Source organism: Delphinus delphis, chromosome 4 (assembly GCF_949987515.2).
Source record: "Delphinus delphis chromosome 4, mDelDel1.2, whole genome shotgun sequence".
NCBI lineage: Eukaryota > Metazoa > Chordata > Mammalia > Artiodactyla > Delphinidae > Delphinus > Delphinus delphis.
Window position 1 is genome coordinate 125,411,227 of NC_082686.1, and position 26,486 is coordinate 125,437,712.

The 26,486-nt window shown below is 42.2% G+C and overlaps 1 protein-coding gene across 2 annotated transcripts in view; it reads right to left on the minus strand.

Moving 5' to 3' along the window:
• Positions 1-26,486, minus strand: part of WWTR1 (WW domain containing transcription regulator 1) — a 132,029-nt gene that overhangs the window by 40,150 nt on the left and 65,393 nt on the right. For both annotated transcript variants that reach the window (XM_060011406.1, XM_060011407.1), the window contains exon 3: positions 12,633-12,769. In XM_060011406.1, the coding sequence (XP_059867389.1) occupies positions 12,633-12,769 (137 nt within the window). The remainder of the gene's footprint in view (positions 1-12,632; positions 12,770-26,486) is intronic.

Consider the following 26,486-nt stretch of genomic DNA (forward strand, 5'->3'; position numbering starts at 1 on the left):
TTGAGAACTGACTGGGGTTTGGAGGGAGAGAACCCTAATTGTAACAGGTGCTTTCATGATCCTGATACCTGACACTCACCATTTCTCCCAGCCTCGCCACCTCCATCCCCGACCCCAACTGTTATTTGTGGACAAAAATACTTGTGGCTGCCATTTCAGTAAACAAAGAGTGGTTCCCGCCATCAAGCCAGCAGCCGACCCCAGTGGTGAGCCCTGAGGAGCACTGAGGATGGAGGAAAAAAGGATGCTGGCCCTAGATAATCAACATGTAAATCAAAGGAGTAATTTCAACGAGTCCAGACTCCTGCCTCTTCCCATACATAGAAAAGCACTAAAGTCATTAACTTGAGATGTCTGTTTTTTACAATTAGTAGTAATCTTTTGATGTGCGACTATTTTTTTTTTCAGCAAAAACTCCTATATATCACGGCACCTCCCTTACCTCTTCAGAACAGCCCCTCAGAGCTATCTGAGGGGCTGTCTCCTGGGCTACAGTCCTCAGTAAGGTCCCCAAATAAAACATAATTCTCAGCTTTTAGGTTGTGCGATTTTTTTTCAGTCGACACGTCACAAGAAAAAGAAAAAACTATGTGTGGTGATGGATGTTAATTAGATTTACTGTCGCGGAACCTCCCTGGCGGTCCAGTGGTTAAGATTCCGCGCTTCCAATGCAAGGGGTGCGGGTTCAATCCCTGGTAGGGGAACTAAGATCCCACACGCCGTGTGACATGGCCAAAAAAAAAAGGATTTATTGTCATGACTACTGCACAACATATACACGTATCAAATCACTGTGCTGTACACCTGAAACTAATATACTGTTTATGTCAATTACATCTCAATTTTTTTAAAAGAGAAAAAAATCTCATTTTTAAAAAATAGAGAGCCTGGAAAGACAGGACAAAGCGGTGTCCTATGGGACTGGTCTTTCAGAAGAAACAGCTCTGGAAAACTGTACCTAACGACAAGACGCTGAACTAAACAATTACAAGTTTTCTTGGGTAGAACCTGGGCTCCAAGAGTTAGCTGACTATAAAGCTTGAGGCCCTGGGATGAAAGGCCCTCACTTCCCAGGATCAGAGGTGAAGAAACTGTTCCATGTTGGCCTTCTCGATAAAAGGAAAACTGGACAAGCTAAGAAGCGCAGAGTGGAGGCTGGAGAAGGAACTTTCATTTGCAGCTGCCCTGAGCATTCATTTTGCTAGGATGGGATGATCCAATTCCATCTGGGGAGAAATGATAGCTCCATTCTAATTAATTCAGGCATTATGGCATTTGATAAGAGTGAAAACAGAATATTTTTCTTGATATTTAAAATGTAAGCTTTGAAGCAGCTATATGAAAGTCTTGTGAGCCAGGACTAAATCAGCCACATTAATTTTCCTTTTTTTTTTTTTTACTTTATTTTTTTTCCATCTCTGCAAATATTTAACTCTTGGCAAAACTGAAAACTCACTCTTCACTGGTGCCTGAGAAATATAATACTGGAAAGGAAAAGGACGAAAATAATATGGAATGAAATGCATGACATGTACTGGGAAGCAAACTTCAAATGAAACTTCCATTTATGGCTTTAGTCAAAAACATATGGATATGCAAGCTGAAAACCAGAGCTAGTGGGAAAGCAAGGTGCCTGGCTAAAAATACACTTTTTGTGGCAACCTTAAATCATATTTTTGTAAAAGAAAGTAGCAGCCCAAACAAATCCTCCCCAACACACACAGTGGACATGCAGACAACTACTTACTTAGTTCGATGAAAGTAAACCAGGTCAAAATTGTATTTTTTTTTAAAGGAATTCTCATACTTTCCTAACAAATTAACTTTCCAAAGAAACTGGAAAAAATGAGGAAATTAAGGAAGGCACAAAAATTTATGTACAAGAATATTTACTGCAATATCATTTATAATAATAAAAAATAGAACTAATCTATACGTCCCTCAATAAAAGAACTGGTTAAATAAATTATGGTAGAGTCACACAATGGTATATTGTACAGTCATTAACATGATGTAATGGTGTATAGAGAGAAATATGCCCAAGTCCATTCATAACTTAAATACATGTACAAACTAAACAATGAGAATCTAGTTTGTACCTATCAGAATTATAAAGACTAAAATGTTTGATAATGAACATTATTGGCCAGAGTAAGAATAATATTGGCCAGGGAGAAAGAAACACTTTCGTACACTGTTGGCAGGAGCGTAAATTGGTGTAACATTTTTGGAGGGAAGTGGAACATCTATTACAACTTTAAATGCATATAACCTTTGACCCAGGAATTCCACCTCTGCAAAATTATCCTATACATAAACAGCATACGGCACAAGGATTTACATACAGGGACACACATTGTGGCATTGTTTAATAATAGCAAACAATCAGCAAAGAACCTAAATATCCATCCTAGGGGACCGGTTGAATAATTATGGTTCATCAGTAGAGTGGAATATTATTTACTGCTAAAAAAGAATAAATCTATAAGTGCTAATTTAGGGAGCTCTCTAAGATATGTTAAGTTCTAAAAAGGCACATACATCCAACCACACCTTTGTATGTCGAATATTTCTGGAATACAGATGGCCCTCTGTAACTGCAGGTTCCACATCCACGGATGCAACCAACTGTGGATAGAAACTGAATCTGCAGATGCGGAACCACGGATACAGACGGCGGACTGCACTGCGCCATTTTATGCAAGGGACTTAAGCATCCTCGGATTTTGGTATCGTGGGGGTCCTGGAACCAATCCCCCGTGGTTACCGGGGGAAGAGGGAAGGCTGTACTGAGGAAGCTGGGAGTAGTGGTTTCCCTGGGGAGAAGAGAAGGGCAGGGGGTCCTGGTGTGAAGGAGACTTACTTGTCTTGAATGCTCTTTACGACTGTTTGAATATTTCACCATGTTTGTGTTACTTTTCCAATAAAAACAGCTAATCAGAAAATATCTACTGAAACAGAAAGATGCTCATGATACATTAAGTGAAAAAAGCAGGCTACAAAAAAGAACGTAGAGGATTCTCCAACCTCTTTTGTTTACATTTGTATTGAAAAAAGACAAATACAAGACAATGTTAGTGTGATTTTGAATTGTCAGATTACAGTGTTTTTTATTTTCTCATTTTTTGCTGATCAGTATTGTCTACAATGACCAAGTAGTAATTATATAACACGGGAGGAAAATAACATTCTTTTTTTTTTTTTGCGGTACGCGGGCCTCTCACTGTTGTGGCCTCTCCCGTTGCGGAGCACAGGCTCCGGACGCGCAGGCTCAGCGGCCATGGCTCACGGGCCCAGCCGCTCCGCGGCATGTGGGATCTTCCCGGACCGGGGCACGAACCCGTGCATCGGCAGGCGGACTCTCAACCACTGCGCCACCAGGGAAGCCCCGAAAATAACATTCTTGAATCTTGCTGCCTCAAATATGTTTTCGAATCTTAATTTTTCCTGCATTTTGTTATTTTTTTTTAAACCAGGGAGATGGCTGATCTTCCTCTCTTCAGTGCTCGTAATGAGAAAAGACCATGAAGGCTTTTGTTTTCCTGGCTTCTCTTATGGTATTATTTTGCTGACTTCAACACAGAGAATTATCCAGAGTCAAGCGTGGCAGAACAGCTGTTCCTGACCACCAGCAACTGCAAAACACCCCGGGAATAAATTTAGACTTCCAGAAAGGAAGAAGAAATCAATCTTGCAGTTGATACAGGGTGGGGGAGGTGATGATCAGGTGGGGACAACATCACCAGGGCCCCCAAAAAGGAGATCAAAGAAAAGTGTCCAAATGTCACTCAACACTTATCAATTTGGAACAAGTGGCCAAAGGACAAGCCATCCCAGAATCCCTCTGCCTAAAACTGTAACTGGGCAACATTCTCCACAGCAAGGAAGTTCCTGGGGACAAACTACTGGAAGTCAGCCAGCAGATAGTACTAAAACTGTCCCAATTATTTTTAAAACTCTTGAAACAGAGGCTCGCAGCTTAGTGAAGAGATTAGACTCCATTAAAAATAAATAAGTAAATGAAGGTCGTGCCCACAAAGAAGGGACTGAGGAAAAGCTTGACCTGGCCTTTACCTCTTTCCTAAGAGACTCTGTGCTTCTTTGGGGTATGGGGTGCCCTCCAGAATTTTTCAGGGCTTTAAGCTTGCAGAAGCCTGACTCTTTGGTCAGCTCTCAGCTAGCAAAGTTCAAGATGGGCTTATACACTGACCCTATGAATTTAGACAATACACTTCAATAATCTAGTTGCCAAACTGCAACGTCTCCCCCGGTTTTTGAAGTTTACTTGGTATGACTGGGGTCAGAACTCTCTGGAAAGCGGCTTCAGCATTCACATACCCAAAGCTCATGTGTGCACTGACACCAAGTGCCAAAGTGACAAATGCCAATGTCACCATAAACGTCTATTTCAGGCAAAAATCACAATTAAAAGTTGGTGAAATAAGTCAGACAGAGAAAGATAAACATTATATGTTATCACTTATACATGGAATCTACAAAATAAAACAAATCAATGTATATAACAAAACAGAAACAGGACTCACAGATACAGAGAACAAACAGTGGGGAGAGGGAAGCGGGTACGGGCAAGATAGGGGTAGGGGATTAAAAGGTACAAACGACTATGTATACAATATATAAGCAACAAAGATGTACTGTACAACACAGGGAACAGAGCCAATATTTTAAAATAACTATAAATGGAGTATAATCTTTAAAAATTGTGAGTAACTGTGTTGTACACCTGAAACTTAGACAATATTATACATCAACTACACCTCAATTAAAAAAAAAGAAGTTGGTGAGCACACTCGGCGTTCTTTTCAGGTAACTCAAGTTAAAGACTGGATCTCTGAGTGCGTTTTTGCCAGTTGTTCTGACGGCAGTTTCCAATCTCTGTGCTAAGGCACAGAGTTCCATGGCTGTTCCTGCACTTGGCTGGTGACCAGAGGTATCTGAGCACTTGAAAACAGCACCCATTCCTAGACTCCACCCTACATGGTCTGAGACAGGATTTCGCAGGGGTGGGGTCCAGGCAGTATTTCTCCCAGCAGCTGCACATGACTGTTCTTTGGGCAGCAATCAGGCTCCTACTGGACTCTGAAGATGTATGTGTAACAAATGGCCCAAGGAATCCGACCCATGCTAGACCTGGGCCTCCACTTGAAGAAACACGGATCTTAGAGACCAGGGAATGACTTGTTTGCCACAGGTAGACTCGGCTGCAGAAGCTTGACGATTCATGGTTCTGTCTCTATTGCACACTGGGCCTAGAGCCTTCTTCCCTACACCCCATCCTCCTCTCCCACCATAAAAAGCTCAAGACACCAACCAAATGGCTCTCCTTTTTTTTTTTCTTTTGGCTATTATAAAACGAATATCACCATATTACAGAGAAAATTAAGGGGACCACCCCCAATTCAAAAGTCTTACTATAATCACTATGAACATCTAAAAATACATAATTGATTTACTCAATACATTTATTCTGCTAAGTGGTGCACCTGTGATGCATACTGCACTTGGCCATGGGCTAGAAATACACAGGTGGAGAGCATTGTCTTTGTGGGAAAAGAAAATCTAAACAAAGTCTTTTTTAAAAAACAAAATTATAATCCTAGTATAAACAATTTTGCCTGCTTTATCAAATCAGACTGATATAATAAAGTTTTCCATGTGCCATATAGTCCTATAGCTACTCTTAGTTACAAATACATTTATTTTCATATTGCAGGCGTTTAATGGGGGGGGGAAGCATCTTTGTGTACAGTTTTCCAAAGTGTTCATCTAGCAACTACTTGGGAATCGTACCTTGGGGGATATTTTCTTCGGAAAATTTTGGCATCAAACATTTTTCATGGCTCTTAAGACTTCTTATCAAAGAGATTTGCTACCTAAATTTCTAAATTTTGTGTAATAAAATCTATAAGTCTTCATCACATAATCTTAATGCATATGCAGATGAACGAATACTGATATAGATGAGAGATTCAAGAAAACACAAGGTTCGTTTCTTTTTTTTTTTTTTTTTTTTTTTTTTTTGCAGTACGCGGGCCTCTCACTGTTGTGGCTTCTCCCGTTGCGGAGCACAGGCTCCAGATGTGCAGGCCCAGCGGCCATGGCTCACGGGCCCAGCCACTCTGCGGCATGTGGGATCTTCCTGGACCGGGGCATGAACCCGTGTCCCCTGCATCGGCAGGCGGACTCTCAACCACTGCGCCACCAGGGAAGCCCAAGGTTTGTTTCTTTATCGACTATTACGTACCACTTTATTGCACAAGAAGAATTGAATCAGTTGACTTAATTATTTGTGTTTGGCCCCCATTTCACATAATCTTTAAAAGCCTTAAAAGGTAGGAACTGTAATGAATCTCCTTTGGGAAATGCTGAAGAGTGGTCTTCAATAATGCCGACAGACTAAATTCTGACAATTGATGGATTCCTCCAAATCTCTCTAAGCAAATAATATTGATTTTCTACAGCATTTAGAAAACTGCTCTCTCTTTTTTTAATCAAGAAAAAACCAAAAAACATTGTAACCAGAACCCCTTCCCCTTTCCCTGTGCCCACCAGTCTTCCTTCCCTTCCGTAAAGACCCACTTCCCACCACAGCACTCTTACCAGCGCCCCATCACCACCACCCTCCCCCTTAAGGGTGGAGGTTTTTCAGTTGTCTTCGGGTTTGTGTGCGTATGTGCTTGTGTGCGTTAGGCTAACTCATGCTGCGGAAACCGCAAAGTTCAAAAAGTAGTGAGAACATCAGAGCTGGAAAAATCACAGTAGCCAGATGTGTCTGCCATAAACTCACTACATAAATTTGATTAGAAGAAAACTACCGGAAAAAGACAAAAATAAGATAGCCTACGTATAAATCTAACTTTCAGCAAACTTTCAGGATACCTCTCTACATGCTTTCAGCAACACTAGGCTGCGGTGTCCCTTAGCTATTTTATTTGCTTTTGATAAAATGTCTTCAAGTGCCTTTGTATGCTTCCTAGAGGGACAAAGGAGCCAACTTTGCAAACTGAGCAGAGACTAGATTTTCCATCTTGTCTTGAAAAGCATACCCTGCAAAAAAAAAAAAGCAAGAAAACCACACGTGTTTACAATTTGAAATACAGATCAAGATAGACCTGGAGGACAAACTCTGGCCTGGTGGATGGCGCATCTTCAAAGGGGGAGTGTGTGATATTTAAAAGATTCCTATAGCATTAAAAATACACTCTGACTGCACTTTACCAGCGGTTTCTCAACTGGCTAGGGCTGGCAGTCTGGTGAAGTTGTTATACAGTCTTTATTTTTCCTGTCCTGTCTGGGAGGATACTGGCACCCCAGGTCAGGGTCTCATTCCAACAAGGAGGTCCATTAATGTGTGACAGGAGGCCAGCACACCATGGTTGACGATCACTAGGGCTATCACCAAAAAGGCAAAACTGCCTGTCACTTTCTCTCTGCAAAGACATTTTAAAATATGGGGAGATTTTAAGTTACTGTACGAGTTCAGTCCTCGTGTGCTGAGAGATAGGAAGACCTTGACACCATCACACTTGCAGAAGGAGAAGGTTCTTTATGTGGGGCTCGAAGTGAACCTGCGCTTCCTAAACTGCCTCTGCTCATCTGCTCATGAATGAGCCCGGGCTCGAGCGTGTTTCTCACAGTCGCTGCCTGGGGTTCAAGATTAGTTTCGCAACGTGTAAGCAAAAGTGTCCAAAAGATCAAAGCTGCAGGAACTGAGGTTGGCTTTTCCTGAGGGAGAAGGAAGAGGATGGCTTTCTATCGCATACACCACAGGCTCTTCCTCTGGCTACACAGGCCAGAAAAGTGAGGAAAAAACAGGCTACTAGCTCATAATAATAGTTACAACAATATATTTCTTGGGGAGCTTTCTCTATGCCAGCTACCAAGGCATGGAATACCTAAATACTCAAAACTTTTATGGGGAAGAGACTATCATTATCACCATATTACAGATAAGGAAAATGAGACCCAGGTTAGATAACAAACGAAACTAGTAAATGTCTAACCCAAGAGAAACTCAGTTCTGACTCCAGGTCTTCCCATTAACCACTATACAAAGAGGTCCCTGCCCACCACACCACCCGCATTACCGCCCTAACAACCTAACTGGTTTCCTTAGCAGGTTCCATTTGCCCCGAGCCCATTGTTTTATGTATTATAATACGGGCTGTGTAGAGTCCTTTTTTTTTTTCCTGTTTGTTTCATTTTTTCCCCTCCTTCAATAAAATTTAGTGGCTATTAAAAGTAATTAATCATACCAACAATCCACTTAAAAGATATGAGATCCCACCTGGTTTGTGTCATGCAAAAAAATCAACTTTCACACTTATAGTAGTTTTCCCCCTTCACTGTGTTACATAACAGTGAGGATTTCAAACAAGTTGTCAGCCCCCAAGTGATACGGCCTCCACCCAGTGGTAATCTCTCCTCTTCGCTATCTAAAGTTCTCCAAAACCTTCCTTTCTTCTTCCATTCACTGGGTATCTCCGGGGACTCAGACGCAAAGGGGACCAATCTGCTCAAACAGAATCAGATTGGATAAAACCTGACAGACAACCCGATTTGGTAAATACAAAAACAAAAATTTCAGTTAAAAATTAGACCAAGCTGGGGGCTTCCCTGGTGGCGCAGTGGTTGGGAGTCTGCCTGCCGATGCAGGGGACTAGGTTCGTGCCCCGGTCCGGGAAGATCCCACATGCCGCGGAGCGGCTGGGCCCGTGAGCCATGGCCGCTGAGCCTGCGCGTCCGGAGCCTGTGCTCCACAACGGGAGAGGCGACAACAGTGAGAGGCCCGCATACCGCAAAAAAAAAATAATAATAATAAAATAAATTTAAAAATTAGACCAAGCTGGAGAGAGCTATTTGAAATACCCCTTGAGAGTCTGTTTCATTTTACTTCAGCATTTGAAAAGCGAGTGAGTTTTGATACACAGCCAACCTGCCATCCTACCAAGAGATAGATGCCTTTTCACTGGATTCTGAGGCAGCCTGACAAAAGTATGCTTACGAAGTCACTTACAAAATGACTTTCACAAAGTCACTCACTCCAGGATGCCTTTGAGTGATGGATCTCTTCTCTCCCAATTAAAATATGGGTTGCCTTACAACCCACATTTCAGGAATAGAGCTACTGAAAAAATAAGATATCCACTGACAATAAGTTTCTCGGGGCGGGGGGGGGGGGCGGGGGGGGACCGGGAGGACTGAAACATTTCCACCAGGGGGCGCTATCCTCACTGAAAGTAAAAAATACAGAGTTCCTAATTTAAAGCTCTTTGCACACTAACCAGCCTAAAATAAATATTTTTTTACGAGAGCTTTTAAGATGAACAATGAAATTGTCTTCAAATCTAACATTCTATAGTTAAATAAAACTTTTCTTTCCACAAAGAACAATGATGACATAACATTTCATTACGTGCCAGGCATGGATCTATGCACTTTACTTATAAACTCATACAACCTCCTCACACTATAAATATAATCCTCATTTTACATATGGAGAAACTGAGGCACAATTAAGTGACCTAACAGAGTCACCAATAGGCAGAGCTGAGATTCAAAGTCTGACAGTCCGACTCCCAAGTCCATCACTAACACACAGAAAAACACAGAATCACAATATAAGGAGATTTATTGCTGAATGTGTTTTGCTATGTCACTGATTATATCATAGTTCCAGAAATACATAAAATTAGCTTATTACTAATTCTATCACCTGACAGTAATGTTCATTGCATTTTGACATCATTTTCACTTGTACATAAATATCTATCAGTGAAGGGGACACATCACCTAAGTTCACTTATTTGTCAGATGTATGCCATTGAAAAGACCAAAATTCTAGAGTTAAGAAGTAGGAGGAGGAGAAGGATCTTCTCTGGTTAAAAGGTAAAAAGAAAAAAAAATGCAGTTGATGTAAAACCGACATAGAAGTTTTGAATCATATTCCAAATATTGACTTTATATGTTTACATATATATGCTAATGTATGACATAGGTATAATATATGTAAACACAGATGTACACCTATTATTTCTAAAATAATGAAAATAAAATACCACATACTAAACCTCAAAAAAAAAAAAGTAGAAAGATCTGCTCTTTCTATTTTTAAAGGTTGATAATAAAGAGTATAAACTACAGGCAGAGCTATAGCTTTAAATAAAATACTCTGAGTAAATCATTTATTATTAGGACCATATTGTGACTCTCTAAATTACCCCCAGTCTTTGGAGCTTACTTTGCATTCCCCGTTATATTTCCAAACTTGGGACACATCTGTGATTCTCGAGAGGCTAGCAACGCATTCTGTAATGGGCAAATATTCAAATATTATTGGCAAAACCCCAGAATGTGTGTCTTGAGAAATTTACTGCCCCGATTTATTAGAAATCTGGAAAAAGGTATTTTATTCAGCCACAGGTAAACTTGTTTCAGACATTCAGATTACAATTTCTTTAGATAAACTTTACCAGCAATTGGGCTTTTAGTGCGTGGGGGGATGGGGGGAGGGTAGACTCACATGTGCCTTCAGTATTAAGCTTTTAGCATTCGAAGTCCTTCTAATTTAGTCCACTTCCTAATCGTTGTGCAGTTTTGTAAAATTAAGGAAAGTACATGAAACAGCACAAACAAGGATCTTCACTCCAATACTGGGTGCACTAACAACACACTAAACCCAAATACCCATCAGATGGAGGCTAGTTAAATAATTATAGCATATCAACATGTTGGACTACTCGGCAATTAAAAAAAAAAAATGAGGCCGCTTTGCGTATACGGATATAGAAGTAGAAAAAAAGCAAGGTGCAGGATGGGAGGGAGACACAAGAGGGAGGGCATATGGGGATATATGTATACATATAACTGATTCACTTTGTTATACAGCAGAAACTAACACAACATTGTAAAGCAATTATACTCCAATAAAGATGTTAATAAATAAATAAATATATTATGAGCAAAAAACAAAAAAAGGCAAGGTGCAGAACAGTGGGTATAACGTGCTAGCAATTTATGTGAAGAAACATACACATAACTGGAAACACTGATTGACTCCAGGCAACATACAAGGGACTGAGGCATGGGTATCAGAGGAAGACTTACTTTTTGAACACCCCTTTGAAAAACGTGTTTGAATTTTTTTAACCAGGTCCATGAAAGATCCTTTCCAATTATAATAGATTATAAAGTTAACATTAATAATTTAATAATCAGCTTTTAGAACTTTTAATAAAAATTAAATGGCTAAAGAAACCCTAGTCTAATGCTACCTAAAAATTAAATAAATTAATAAAAATTAAATGGCTAAAGAAACTAGTCTAATGCTACCTGATTTGTGGTTTCCTTGCTACACTCGCATCTGCTTTCTACTTGACCTCTTATGTACTGGGGACAAGTGACTCACTGCTCGTAGAAGCAGTGGCACCATTTTCCTTGATCTACCCTTTAGATACGAAACACAACAGAGGTTGTTCTGAGTCGTTTGCTTTTTGTATATATTTTACATCTGCAAGCTTCAAAATGGTAGATCCAGACTTCCTGGAAGAAGGGACAATATATTTACTTGAATATACTGACTCAGGTCTCCTCGAGTCCATACTCACCATGGCTAAGCCACAGTTATAAAGGAAGGGTGTCCAGGAAACTGCTTCCATTTTTATCCTGTTCATTCCTGAAAATCCAACAGGAGATTCTTTTCATTCTCTAAAATTCTGTTCTGTGTATAAAGCAGTATCTGGATATCTGATCTTAAATGGAAACATTACCTGAAAACAGCACCATCTTTTTAAAAACTTCAAAATTGGCCCTCTTATTTTTAGCCTTTGGGGGTGAGAGAGGATGACTAACAAAAGCTGACTGGTTCTGCTGCAGGAGTGAATTCATTCACATCTGATTCTCTCCAGTGGGCAGAATTGTATTTCTTCTGAAGTAAAGGCAATTAGCAGAAACGAATCTCAAGTTTAAAATCACACTTATTCAAAATGAAGTGAAATGTGAGCCGTCCTATCCTAGGGCAGGTGTGGGGAGAAGCCACCCGCAGATTATGTAAGGGTTGAATGCATTCCCCAACCTCAGTTCCAACTCTGGCTCTACTAGCCCACAAGCTCGGACTTGGGAAAGTTTCTGCATCTATAAAATGGGAATACTGTCACTTCTTGTAGGGTTTTTGTGAGGATTGAATGAGATAAGGCAAGAAAACACCTAGTCTGGTGTTAATCACACATTGTTGGGGGGCGGGGCTGAGCAAAGAGATTTGAGGCCAGAACTGTACACTCTGGCAGTCTTCAGGGACCAAATTCACAGAAAGGGGCCCTTCTTGCCTTGGTCTGGATGAAGACAGGACGCCTAAGTGAGTTTTCAAAGAACTTCACTAAATACAACTGGAGGGGATGCTGGAGCTGTAGTGTAAACCCTGGTAGCAGTGTCATGAACTGTGTAGCCAAGAGGCCAAGAAAAGAAGGCAAGGGCAGTGAAAGGGTAATGCAGCCAAGAGGGAGGAGAAGATACTATCTGGGCGTGTGAGTAGGCACTGAGGCAACCAGAGCTGCTTCTGAGCTCTCGAGACCCTCGGTCGAATGCTTGTTTATCCAGCTCCGGTCAAAGCTTACCGAGATTCGGCTGAGACACGGCCATGGACCTCTGGGGCGCTGGTGTGGAAGTGGCAGCTGGGTGGAGGTTCATATGATTCAGGGGCTGATTCATCGCCTTCCTAGGGTCTTGCCATGTGGTGATTTTTTCTATGTGACTAAAAGAAGGAAAACAATTATCTCTTTCATTGTTAGCGTTATCAATGTCATCATCACCAGTAACAACACAACAGTTAAACGATGCTGGCTCTTCTTGCCCTAGGACCTGCTTATACGAGGTTGACACATTGTTTGTTTTCAGCCAAGGTCAGGCTTGCCCACTTACCCTCCATCCAAGTTGGGCCACGTTGGGGATTTTGCAGGCGACTCTCTGAACATAAGTCCATGACTTAGCTGACCAGCTGCCCCTAGGTGCAAACACCCTCTTAAGGATTTTCTGCCTTACCAGGGTTGGACAAGCCCCAGCGTTCCTCCCCACGGTCCAAGGAGCCTATGTTCTCCAATGCCCTGTGCTCACTGCCATTCAAGCACTGCGATACCACAGTGCAAACTCCTCTCCCAAAGCCGGACCTTGCGCTCCTGCCCGTCTGCCCTCCCACACTCTCCCAGCTCATATAATTGACATAATGAGGATGCCTCCACCTGTCCTCAGCCAAAGACAGGGCCCTTGAAACCAAACTCATAAACATCACATTGCCGAGCTCTTACAAAGGGTAAGACACTGTGAGGTCCACATAGGTAATGCATAAGCCCTCAAGAAGTTTATGTTCTACCATGCAAGATACCAACTGTGTAGCTGGAGGACAAGGCAGCAGGAAATAAGGCCAGATTATGGAGAAACCCAGATGCGGAGGCATAAAGGTTTCTGAGGGAGGAGACGCGATTGGACTTTTGGTCATATACAACTTCCAGGGTGTGTTATTACAACTTAATCTCAGAGAAACGAGCATGACATCAGCTTCTACCCAGAGTTTCCGATGTGTCTGTAGAAAGATGGATGGGGGACTTCCCTGGTGGTCCAGTGGTTACGACTCTGCGCTTCCACCACAGGGGGCATGGGTTCGATCCCTGGTCGGGGAACTAAGATCCCACATGCCTCGCGGTGTAACCAAAAAGAAAAAAAAAAAAAAAAAAAAGATGGGTGGGACATCTAGCTTTGCCTGCCTCCCTCCAGACCACATCTTAAGTCACTTCTGGTGCCTTAAAGACCCTGTGCCACTCCATAAACTCTTTTTTGAGAGTTCATTACATTTTTCTTTTAAAGATAAGCATATTCATTTGGTGCCACAATTCTTGTTTTATGAACTGTATCAGAGATCTTTCTGTATTTATCAAGGACAACGAACTTTGATAGCAGAAGCTGAACGTCAGCCCTTTGTTCCAAGCCTTGTAACTAGGTTGTCTCTCCCAAACCAAAGGGCAATGTCAACCCCACACACTGTAGACCTTTCTGGATCCACGTGAAAAGGAGAGAGCTTGCTCCTTTCAAACACACCTTGCTTTTGAATAACAATGGCTTCCTTTGAATCCTCAGCTTAGGAAACCACTATTAGTATCATTAGGCTAAATCCTAAATCAGTGCTATCTCCTACACTGGAGTTGTATTTATCTTTTAGTTTGCTTCTGTTTCCTCACATCTGAATACTGCCACGGCTAAAATTCTTCTTCAGATTTCTTCATCCCAGACTGGAAGTCATTGCCATGGGGAGCTCATTCATTGCCTTGAGTGAAAACTTGGATGTTTTCCCAAGAAGGCCTTTAAAATGAGTATGATTAAAAAAAAAAAAAAGTCAGCTTCCATAAAGGAGGCAGAATTAAGTTTAACTGTTGAGTTTCATACTATAGGAGCCATCAGTGGTCTTTAAAAAATAATCAAAAATAAACTGGGAGGAATAAAAATTAAAAACCAAGACGATTTTGTTAAGAAAAACACAAACGGGGCGGGGGGTGGGTAGGGGGCTGAACTACAGAGATGAAAGTCAATTACCTAAGCCTAAAGGAAGAAACAACGGTCTTAGTTACACCTTCAAGTTTAATAATTGTAATTCTGTTCAAAGCTTGCATAAAATCCTTTGTCAACTTTTGGTCCTGTGAAGACTCATAGCCAGCCTCAGGGGGTCTGTCACAGGCCTTCCAAGTGAGGAAACAATTGATGAGGATTTCAAAATTAAGCTCCCTTTAGCAAAGTAATGAGTGAAGAAACCCTTTGACTAACTATTCCTTCAGGACTCTTACTCCTAAAACATGTTTTCCCAAGGTAGGCACGTCCTACAGAAATACTTTCCACTGTGGTACCAGGAGGGGAAGTATCCTTCTCCCTTTCGTGAGCCTTTCTTAGAACCTCTGGCACCATGGATATCGATACCGTGGTAGAAGCAGCATGCGTGCAGCCCCGGTGAGACGCAGTGACATACACCGTACAGTGGAAGACATTTAAGGACGCTGCTGTGTACAGACACTCAGCTATCTGTCAGTGGTCGGAACTATACAGGAACCCGAATGATGCATTCCCAAATGCCAGTCCCCCACCCTCCCCTCCCATTCTGAACAAGTGGGCTGGGATTCCCAAATCTGGGGAGATCAGAAAGGCCCGCACCCAAAGTGGTAGAGGAACTCAGCTTGCCTGAGGACTGCCACCACGGCTGGCCAGCCTCCATCCCCTGGGACCGAGGTGAGGGCTTTCTGGGGGAACACTCTGGCCCTCATTCCGATAGATCCGACCCCAAAGATGCACAACTCAGCCGCGGCTTCAAGCCCCAGAACTCCCCCAGGACCGTGGGAGTCTCCGCAGCCCACCCTTCAAACTCCACACCCAGCCAACGCTTTTAAAGGAGTTTTGTTCCCAGCGGGTTTGTTAATTAAAAGTGTCACTCACTGTATTCCCCAAAGACTTGAGTACAAGAGGGAGCCTTTCATACGTGAGCAGTTCTCATTGCTCTGAAACAACTCTGAGAAGAAAAGCACTCCAACTCCCAGCCTCTGCACATCCGTCGACCCCACGGCAGCTTTGCTCTAAACCTCAGTTTATGTGATGTCCAGGGCGGCTCCTGGTCTGAATGCCAACAGCAAGGGCACTGCTCACAAGAACTTAATCCACTGCTCATGGTTTGATTTGAAAACTAAATTCTCTTATTGTTCACATCACTTAGCTCCCCTCACCCCATTCCCAAACGTAGGATAAACCACCCGCTATTCCATACTGCTGTCTCATCTCTGCTCCTTCTCTGAGCTACTGAGTCACTTCCTTTCCTGTATTTCTCAGTGCAGCCTTACTGTTTGCCAGGACCCACAGTTTAGCTAGACTAATCCCCACTTCCCTACTACTCCCACCCCTCCCTGATGTCACTCCCTTAAAGAGTCCACTTCAAGAAAATGTCTAAGGGAAAAAAGAAAAAAAAAATCGATAGGGCTTCCCCGGTGGCGCAGTGGTTGAGGGTCCGCCTGCCGATGCAGGGGGCGCGGGTTCGTGCCCCAGTCTGGGAGGATCCCACATGCCGCGGAGTGGCTGGGCCCGTGAGCCATGGCCGCTCAGCCTGCACGTCCGAAGCCTGTGCTCCACAACGGGAGAGGCCACAACAGTGAGAGGCCCGCGTACTGCAAAAAAAAAAAAAAAAATGTCTGCAAGGGTTTCACATGGAGGCCTGGGGTGGTGTGCAGCGGAAATGGTACCTGAAAGAAAGATAATCAGGCCCCCTCTTCCTTTGGGGGCCCCTTTGACCACTACTTCCCATGCTGCCTTTCTTCACAGTCTCATAAAGGACAAACCTCCAACCACATCAGGGTCTGTGATGTCCAGGTCGGCAAAGAGCCTCAGCTCTGAGGACCTGCATTTTGCCCAGGGGCAACAAAGGTCAGCATTTCTCTGAGAAGATATTTGGCTGGAAATGGTAGCTTATGGAAAACTGTGCTGTGTTAAATAATTTTTCCTTCTGGAGTTAATGTGTTCTTCAATAAAGACACAAGTTGAGAAAGTCATTTTATGTATTAGGAAAATTCTATGTTGGGGGTTAGAATGTCATGGAAATCAGTGGGGAGGGGCAGCATTACCACCCTCTCCTATAGGCCTGGCCCCTCCCATCGGCCTCCAGGGGATTGTTAATTTAGCTCCTATTTCCTCCCTTCCAGCCCCCTGCATGACCTTTCACCTTGATGAGGGCAATGGCCTCCAGGCTTCTCCAGTCTCTCAGGTTTTCCTCTTGCCCTCCATCCCTTCCCCACCCTCCCTATCTGACAATCCCTTCTTTAACCCACCTCCAGACTCATCCCAAGGACAGCTGGGATCCGGGTCATCCCCGGATCCTTAGTCTCCCCTGGCCATTGACAGCCTACTGGGAGACAGCATGAGGCACTATGGCCTCTGGAAAGACCACAGGCTTGGAGTCACACATACCTGAGTTTTCATGTAGCTCTGACCCTGTGTGACCTACGTGGACAAGCCATTTAACCCATCCTAGTCTCAGCACCCGTATCCGTGAGACAGGTAAAAAAGAACAAGTGCTCCGGTTCCTCCTTGCCAGGGTGAAAAAGGTCTGCTCTGGGAAACCTGTAACCACCAAAGTCACCTGCCAATGTCATGACCAGTTCACTGGGCTTCCCCTGCTCACTTCCTCAGCAAATAAATCCCCAGAAGACAGCTCCAGCCTCCAGCCCAAGGCTGGCAACCTTTGGTTCAAGTTTATTCAACAAGTGTGGATTGTGTATCTATTGTGCACGTGCACTTGGTAGGCATATAAATGAAAAGCATTTTGTAAATATAAAATCCTGACTGGCAGCAGAACCATGAAAGGCAAAGATAAAATCTTATCTGTAAAAATAGAATCCACCGACTTCTTATAGCCCAGGAAAAGGCCTGGTGTTTTTGGACGAATTTACCCTCCAGTTCATGACCTATTACACTAACTTTATGGAAGGAAGCCACACAACAAAGACTTTCTGAAATAGAGAAGGCCTATGCAATCCATTTTGTATTGCTGGAAGCATACAGAGATATAAAAATAGGAATGATTATAAGTGCTTAATTTTGAAAGAATTTAGAGTTCGTAGCAACATAATAAGCTGCTTGCTCATTTCTATGGGCAAAGATTTCATTTCCAAATATAAGTGTTTGGCCTTTTTCCTCCTTCGCCTCTCCTAATATATTAGAGTTTCACATTAGTTAGTGTCAGAAATTACTTAGGGCTCCCTACACTCAACAGAGCTATTAGGGCAGGACTTAGAAGCAGCGTCTTCTTTTCTACCATCCAGGCCCAGCTAGGTGGTTAAAGAGAACCACACCAAAGAGATGGGAATTTAAAGGCGACCTGGGGTCATAAAACTAAGGCTGACTGGCTCAAAACTCAGTTCACACTCAGCGCTGCTTGGCTTCATCCCCTGGCCAATCCCTGTTTCTCTTTAACCTCTCCCCTCGTTCTTTCTTGTTTGGGGGGTGTTAATATTTCTCTTCCAATGGAACATAAGCTCTTTCGATGATAGATAGGACCCTAGGGGTGGAGCAAGGTGTCCTGCACATTGCAGGCACTTGAAAAACAATACTCCTGCAACCCCCCATAATATTCACAAGACCAATCAAGGGCAAAAGTAAATCATCTTACTTTTAAAAATCAGACATTAAAATTTTTTTTGACTTACCAGGCCAATTCACCACCCTCTTAATGTTCTAACAAAAGTATATATACACTGAAGATCATGTGCTTAAAAACTGCTAACTGAAATAGCTTTGCAGCTTGCTCGTTGTGAACCAGTTCAATTAAACTCATCAGTGTTAAAAATGAAAACTGACACAGATTTGCATGAGGTTGATAATTTCCCAGACAGGGCTTGCCAAGTAAACTGGAACCACTGTCAGCAGACAACAAATATTATGCCAATGTTTAAGTCTATACCAGATGGCAAGAAGAGTTGCCCAAGACTCACATTAAAGTTTTGAAAATCTTCCGCAATTAGAATTAAAATACAAACACTAAAAGCTGGTTTACTTTTATATTGTATTTCAGGGATAAATGCTGCCTGTGTTTCAATCACATTAAACATGTAGGCAGTGTGTTCTGATTTAAATTTCAAGACCTAGGAAATGACACATCACATCTTACTCATACCTTGCATTCCTCTGAGTGGCGCCTTTTGTTGCACTTTGTTTTTTGCCAGTGATACTTAGCTCTTCCGACTGACACCAGAGGTGGGTCTTAACCACAAGAACAAAGACAGCTGGAATACACACTTACTAATTCTCCCAGGCCCAGAGGCACACTCTTTCTTAGTTCCTCTGCTGTCACCAAACCCAGAGAGAAGTGGGAGCTGATCACAGTGCGAGCCCCACGGCAGTGGTAGCTCAAAGCCCACGTTTAAACTGGCAACCCGATCTGATTAGTAGCCATCAGTAAATTGTTCCCCTCTGTTTAACCCTATCAGCCCAGCTGGTTCACGGGAATTTGTCTTCTGAATATACTGACAATTGGAAATAAAGTGCTGGCTCTCCACCTGACTGAACAGATCCGTAGCTAATGTTTTCTTTTCTTTCTAAAGCTACCAGTCTCCCTCCCAAGTTGCCATCCTTCCTATTGTCACCCCAATTGATGATTCTTTGTCCCAAAGCAGCTTTCACGGCACTACAATTGGTTACAATTCTTACTCTGTTCTGCCCAAATCTTAAACATCATCACCTCTTGCTAGCCCAATTCCTAAGAAGAGAAGATACAAAGAGGTAAAAAGTCAGGCTGCAAATGTACCTAGCGGACACATCCATTAGCAAAACATTCATATCATTCACAGATTAAGTCCGAAAGCTATAAAAACTGACTCTCTCATGTCGTACAATAAAGGTGACTGTTCACACAACAAAAGTGTGTTGGCTGAGAAAGTTCATCCTTCGAAACCACAAGTAATTTATAGTTAAAAGGTTCCGGTCAGATTTTCACTTCGGCAGCTCATCAGACATAGCTGCAGTCTGTGACACAGGACTAATAACTCATATATAAGTAGGGAATTTTTTAGGATCCTCTAATAAAAGATGATACCAGACCAGAAGCATTATTTTGGTGCACGCTTCTGGTCTCTACCATTCACTTGCCAATTCAAAAAATTTCAGCGTTCTCTGGAATTCCGAATGAATGGCAGGGATTGTATTTTTAACTACCAGGCTCTAATCCTCGACTTCCATCCCAGCAGTGCCAAGAAGTCTCTACGTGTTTAAATTAGCAGCAGTAGGAGCCGCAGCAGTGTGAAAGGTCGGCGGGCACTTCCGCCGCGGCCAGCTGTGGGCATCTATCTACGTGAATCCTATCCACAGAGCAGCACCAGCTTTTCTGCAAGTTCATTCCTGAACCTGAGAAGCTGAGTCAGGCAGAGCTGCTGTCAGCCCCGAAGTGCAGAGTGAGCCCACGTGAGGCTGTAATATACGTAGTTCCTTCCTGCAGGGGTTTATTTACCAGCGTTTTGTCCCTGGGGCAGGAAAGTAGGGGACACTATGAATACACCACTTTTGGAGAAAGCCTCTTTGGGAAGCGGGTGACTCATGGACACAGCCCCAAAGTGTGACTCACTGACCTCGCCTCGTAGGTTGAGCTATTGTGTGAGGCACCCCGTCATCCCCGCGGAGGTCTCCAACGCCACCCGACCGGGGCAAAGCTGACTTGGTCTCTGCAAACTGGGCCAGCTCTTGCTTCACCTCATTTTTCCTATTCCCAAAAAAAGCAAGAAGAAAAAAGGACTGCATTTCTGTTTGCTTGTTTGCCTTTGGCCAAGCACCCGATTAAAGAACTTTGGCTGTATTGCAATTGTATTATCAACGCTTAGCCTATTTTTTCGCTTTTCATATCAGGATCAATAATGATATTAAAAGATTTATAAATCACGTTGTTTCTTGTGTTGAAACCAAACAACAGTGTAAGAGTTTATTTTACCACTCTTTGTTATTTTATTATTTCCAGGTATCAAGTATAAAATATGTACTTGGTACCTCTTTTCCCACTTTTTCCTTTTTCACAAACAAAAATACGGGATGGGAATGAGGAGAGGTGAAGAAAAGATGAGGTTCCTAGTGAATAGAAAATTCTAGAATTATCAAAGGAAGTGAAAGGCACTCATCCGTTCATTCAGTTCGTTCAACAAGATGCATTTACACTGGCACTGCATCTTCCACGAGGATTCAGTTCCAAAATCAGTTTTGGCAAATGCGGAGTGTGGTGAAAATGACCACTGGATATCCTTTAAATGGCCCATAATGTACAGTCTGCTAAGCTTTGTGTATATTACAAGGTCTTTCAATAAGCCCAACACAGATGGATCCTTCCAGAGTTAGGACACGGTACTGTTTCTACAGCCCAGCTCCAGATGAAGTGATGCTGTCCCCAGATACCTACGTTGGGATTTGGTAGGTATGGAGAGTTGAATTCATGCCACTTAAATAGGCATATGGTCCTGAATGCCTGCAGTGTCCTTTCCTCTGGGATGGACGGAACAGAAGATGATCTAGCGTGGGTCCTAGGAGCTGGCAATCAGGTGGCTAGTGGCAACGAAATAAAGGGTGGTGTGGAGGTTAACAGAGCACAGCCCCTATTATTATTGTTATTATAAATGGTCCAGAGCCTGACATTCTGTCTTGATAGCTGCATGTTAGATACGCTCCCCATATCAGCTGCATCTGACATCTGGGAAGCAGCTTTAATCTCGCGATCAGTATTTTAAAGAATTTTTTTTAAACCACCGAGCTACTTTAAGTGCTCAAATACTTTGAAAGTTGTTTTTCCAGGCTTTCTGTGCCCAACACATGTTTCAACGTGTTGTTTTTCCAGTTGTTCTTAAATGGGACATTGACACACAGCTTCTTCTAATGGGGCCAAATGAACTAAATGTCACTTGCCCAAAGAAACAGGGCAAAACCTCCTAAAAACCAAAAATTCTTTTGGGTTAGTCTAGTTTCTCCTCTATTCATGTGGGGAGAGTCAATCCCTTTTTGTTGGTTTTTTTTTTTTAATTCTGGGAAAGGGATGAGCCACCCTGGGCTCTGGGTGTCAGTCACTTTCTGCACATGTTTGAAAGACAAGACACATGGAACTAGAGAAAAGACTGGCACGAACCCCAACCCCAGTCTGGAGAAAGGCTGGAGGTGCTTTTCACAGCCCGCATCTCATTTCGCAAGAAACGATTTGGAGGATGGAAGACAAAAGAAGGGGAGTTGAGTTAGGCTTCCCAGGCAGGGAGGGGAGAGGGACATTGGAGGCCTTGCAGATAATCGCCGGGCAACACTGCTTATGTTTCCTGTAAACTCAGCCCACAATGTCTCTTTACATGTATTTCTTGGCATCTCTGGTTGAAAGCATCACCCAAATGAGGCAGTACTGCAGTAGCTTTGAACTTTGCCTCTGCAATTAACCAGTTAAGAGACCACTGAAACTTTACTTAGCATCTCCAAGCCTCAGTTTCCTCCACTGTAAAACAGGCATAAGAACATCCTTTCATGAGGTTGTTTTGAATATTTCATCCAATAACAAAAGTAAAACACCCACTCGTGAGTGCCAGACACACATGACACTCTATAAATATTAATTCTTCTTCTTTCTCTCATGAAAATGTATCCCAACTTTTTACAAAGAGCTGAGGAATTCAAATGCAAAAAAAATCTGCAAACACCCTAGGGTACAATGAACCCAAGAAAATGGGGGAAAATAAGAGTGGACATCCATTCACTGAAAAACCTACAGATTTATTTGATTTCACATAGAGTAGCTAGTTAATAATTGATCTAGAGACAAAAACATTCTCAAAACACAAAAGAACTAGCAAACCACCAGCCTCAGTGGCTCCTTCACCACCACCCCTCCTCCCGTCTTGCATTCTAATAATAACAACTCTCAGATCCCGCGTAAGAAAAGGCCAAAGCTGAGATTCCTCTAGTGCCCTCATTGGGCACTTTTAGCAGTGATGAGCATCCCATGTCAGCACAAGACTTTCAGCCTCATGTATAAAGTAGAAAGGATTTCAGCTTCAAGTGAAAAGCAAAAGACTGAATACTAGAAAAAGAGCATCTAATGGCTTTCCATCCTTCCTAACAGAAATGTTCAAGAAGTTTTACACTAATTTAGTTTTTCAATCACTTACAGGGTGACAAGAGTTCACCCCCATAGCTCACCCCAAAAGGTAGGGGTACAGATTAGGTACAGAAACGCAAGAAGACTTGAAGTTTCTATGACTCAAAAAAATGGAAAAACAAATTTAGCCTAAAAAGTACTATAGTTTTATACAAAGCATGTTAATGCAAACTTCAAAGAGAGTTAATGTTAATGTTAATCAAAAATATACTACGGTTTTAATCTTTTGTATTTAACAAAGAACAGAAATATGGATCTGTTTCCATTTTTTATGACTTATTTCCCCATCTAAACCCCACTGTTCTTCACTAAAGTGGCTGGTATTAATTCTCATCTTAAAAAACATCTATTTCTGTGTATGTAATTTTTATTTTGATAAGACTTTAAACTTATAGGAAACTTGTAAGAATATACAAGGTACTGTCACCTACTGATTCACCAACTATCATATTTTTTTCAAAGAAAGATGGGGGAAAAAAGGCTAAGATATCTGAATAACCAAATTAAGAAACAGAGTGACACCAAGTTTGCTAATATCTAAACAAAAGCAATAAAAATTTGGCAATAATGATGACCCTTAATAGCCTTTCACAGAAGGAGAAAACAGACCCTACCCAAGAGGAGGAAACCCCAAGCAGAAGATTCCTTTATTTTTGGAGCTACTGATGGCCATGCCACAGTGTGACAGAAATCAAACATCTATATATCTGAACAGACGTGGGCTGAACAGCTTCTTCACTGTGCCTTTTTACTTAACTGGCAGGGAAATTTTTCAGACTGGGAGGGAGCCACCTTACTTGGGTTCGTTTATTAATTCAATCTCCAAATAAGTTTTCTTAGAAGTGGAGGAAACATGTGTGAACAGCGTTTGAATTCTCAGCCAAATGTCCGTCTAATAACTGGAAGGAATGCTCTACTTGTACAGACATCAATTTTGAAGAAAAAACTGTAAATATATCAACACCCGCCACATCAACCGTCTGAAGAATGTGTGATTTAAACAAAAGAAAGAACACAGCTTCAGGAAAATAGCTTTAAAAATGCTCACCCAAGAACCCACAGCCTCACTGAGGGTCACTCTTGCATATTACTGAACTTAACTCGGTAACCTCTTTCTGGAGAGTAGTTTGTCAGCACATTACAAAACCTTTAAAAAGCTTTGAACCAGGAACTCCACTTCCACGAAGCTTATACCAAGGACACAGTTAGAGAGATATGGCAGAGATGGGCAGCTGCTTCTGAATATCTGCTCTCCCTCTCTTCTGGGTGCTAAGTGTGGCCAAGAGACTAAGTTCTAGACACTAAACAGAGTGCTGTGTGAAATTCTGGGGAAGTTCTTTAAATGGAAGGGATACACAAGCTTTTCTGCTTTCCACCCTTCTTTCTTCCAGCTTGGAATGTGGACGTGATGGCCAGAGCTCCAGCAGCCCTCTTAAATCATGAGGAATGAAAGCCACTCATTAAGAAAAACAAAGTAGAAAAAGACAAGTACCTGTGCAGCCATCACATCAGCCCTTGATCACCTTACCTTAACATTAGAGATAAATAAATAATCTCATTTCACATCCCTGTTAATCATAAACATAATTCCAAACCAATACAACAAGTATGCAAAATGTATGTGCAGGGATGTCCACTGCAGTTTTGTTTATATCTTAAATGTGTCAAATGGTTAAATAAATTATGGTTCAGCTAGACCATGGAAGACTGAACAGACATTATAAATGACACAGATCTATATTTGTTAAACTGGAAAGATGTTCACAATATATTGCTAAGTGAACATGATCCTATTTTGGTTAATATACATACATATGAATAAGGGGAAGTAGGTTTCATTCATATCTTTAGATTTGTTGATACTTCCTCCATTTTGTACAATAAGTATTATTTCTCAATCAGAAAAAAGGAGAGAAAGAATGAGAAAAGCTATCCTCCCCCACTCCAAGTAAACTCACTTCCTGCTTAAAAAATCATGTTGCATTCCACTTTTGAACCTAAAACTGCTAATTACAGCCTCCGAGAATAATTCCACAGCTAGAGTGTAGGGTTGAACATCTGTGAGTCCCTCAACTTTGAGCTGGAAAAGGCACCACCATAATACCCCTCTGAGTGCTTAGCCTAAAGGTGCTGTGAACCACGGAGGGGCACAAGGGGGCCGGGGGGTGGGGGGAGCAGTAGAAGGAAGGGATAAAGAGGATCAAGGGAAATTCTATAATTAAGCAATATTTCACGGCTGCCTCTGGCAGCTGTTTGAGCAAGGTGGGGGGACGCTGAACGAGGCGTCAACAGACGGAGCAGCTCTGTCCTCGGACAGATCAAGCGGGGCCTGTCATCCTGAGCACTGTCTACACTTCACGGGACAATCTGGGGCATCTTATATCCAGCACCTGTCAGCTCTGGAAACTCCCAGCTGCGGTGCTGTTACTCCTGTCATCTGCCTAATCCAGAAGGGAGAGGCATTTACTGTCTCTCAAAAGATTAGGTTGAAACTATCTTTGATTCTTCTTATGAAAGAGAATGCATGCCTCATGTCACTGTGTTTGTTTTCTTCTCATCCCTCCTGACTTTTTTCTTTTCTTATTAAAGGAATAAACCTACCCTTGCAGCTGTATTTTTCATTTTTTAACCCCACGTTAATTATATAGTCGCTCCAAATAAGGGTTTAAATTTAGTCTGATGACCAACCACAGGGCTCTTTCTCCTCCCGCTCTGAGGCACATCCTGCCTGCAGCCCTGCTACGCAGTTCCCACTGACTTGCAGAGGAACTCTGTGTAAAGAATGAAGCAGGATAAAGATCGGAATAATGGTCAGAGGAAATGGTATGGAATATTTTCTTTACAGGATGCGTTTAGATTTTTCCTTCCCATGAGACTGTTTTTTAAAGGGTGTTGAAATTGAAGGAGACTTTAAATAAGTTTTCAAGTTCTCAGTAGTTCCAATATTGTATTGAGTATGCAAGACCCACAGCAGATAATCAAAAACTACTCATGGAATAAACGACTAAGAAAAGGAAGGAAGGAAGGAAAGCATTTAATGAGTTTTCTTTAACAAATCATTTTGCTTCTCACTGTCTGTATCAAATGAATCTTACGCATATCTTATATATCCTTACGTATCAAGTGCTCAAAAAACTCAGCCAGGAAAATGTGTTCTTTACTGGTCCCTGGGAGGACATGAAATCTAGAGGATGCTGCGACATCCTCTAAAACAAATGAAATCACTATCAGTTCATTCTTGTTTGATTCAGCAAAGTGGTCAACTGAACCACCACCGAGGGCCACCCACCATGGCTCCTGAAAGTGCACCGCCTTGGGCATATAGCAGACACTTAATAAATAAATGCTTTTTGTTGTTGTTGTTCTTTGGCCGTGCTACGTGGCTTGTGGGATCTCAGCTCCCCAGCCAGGGATTGAACCTGGGCTACAGCAGTGAAAGCGCCGAATCCTAACCAGTAGACCACTAGGGAACTCCCAATACATAAATGTTTGTCAAATGAATGAATAAGTGAACAAACGAATGAATGAAGTGGTACTAATATTTATTAATAATGACAATCATGATAATAATGATTCATTATTAGTCATACATCATAATATTCACAATAATGATGGCAATAATAATGTCTGAGAGCAACAGTTGGCATGTATATATAGCATTTTATAGCTTCAAAAATTATCTTAATTTGGGCTTCCCTGGTGGCGCAGTGGTTGAGAGTCCGCCTGCCGATGCAGGGGACGCGGGTTCATGCCCCGCTCCGGGAAGATCCCACATGCCGCGGAGCGGCTG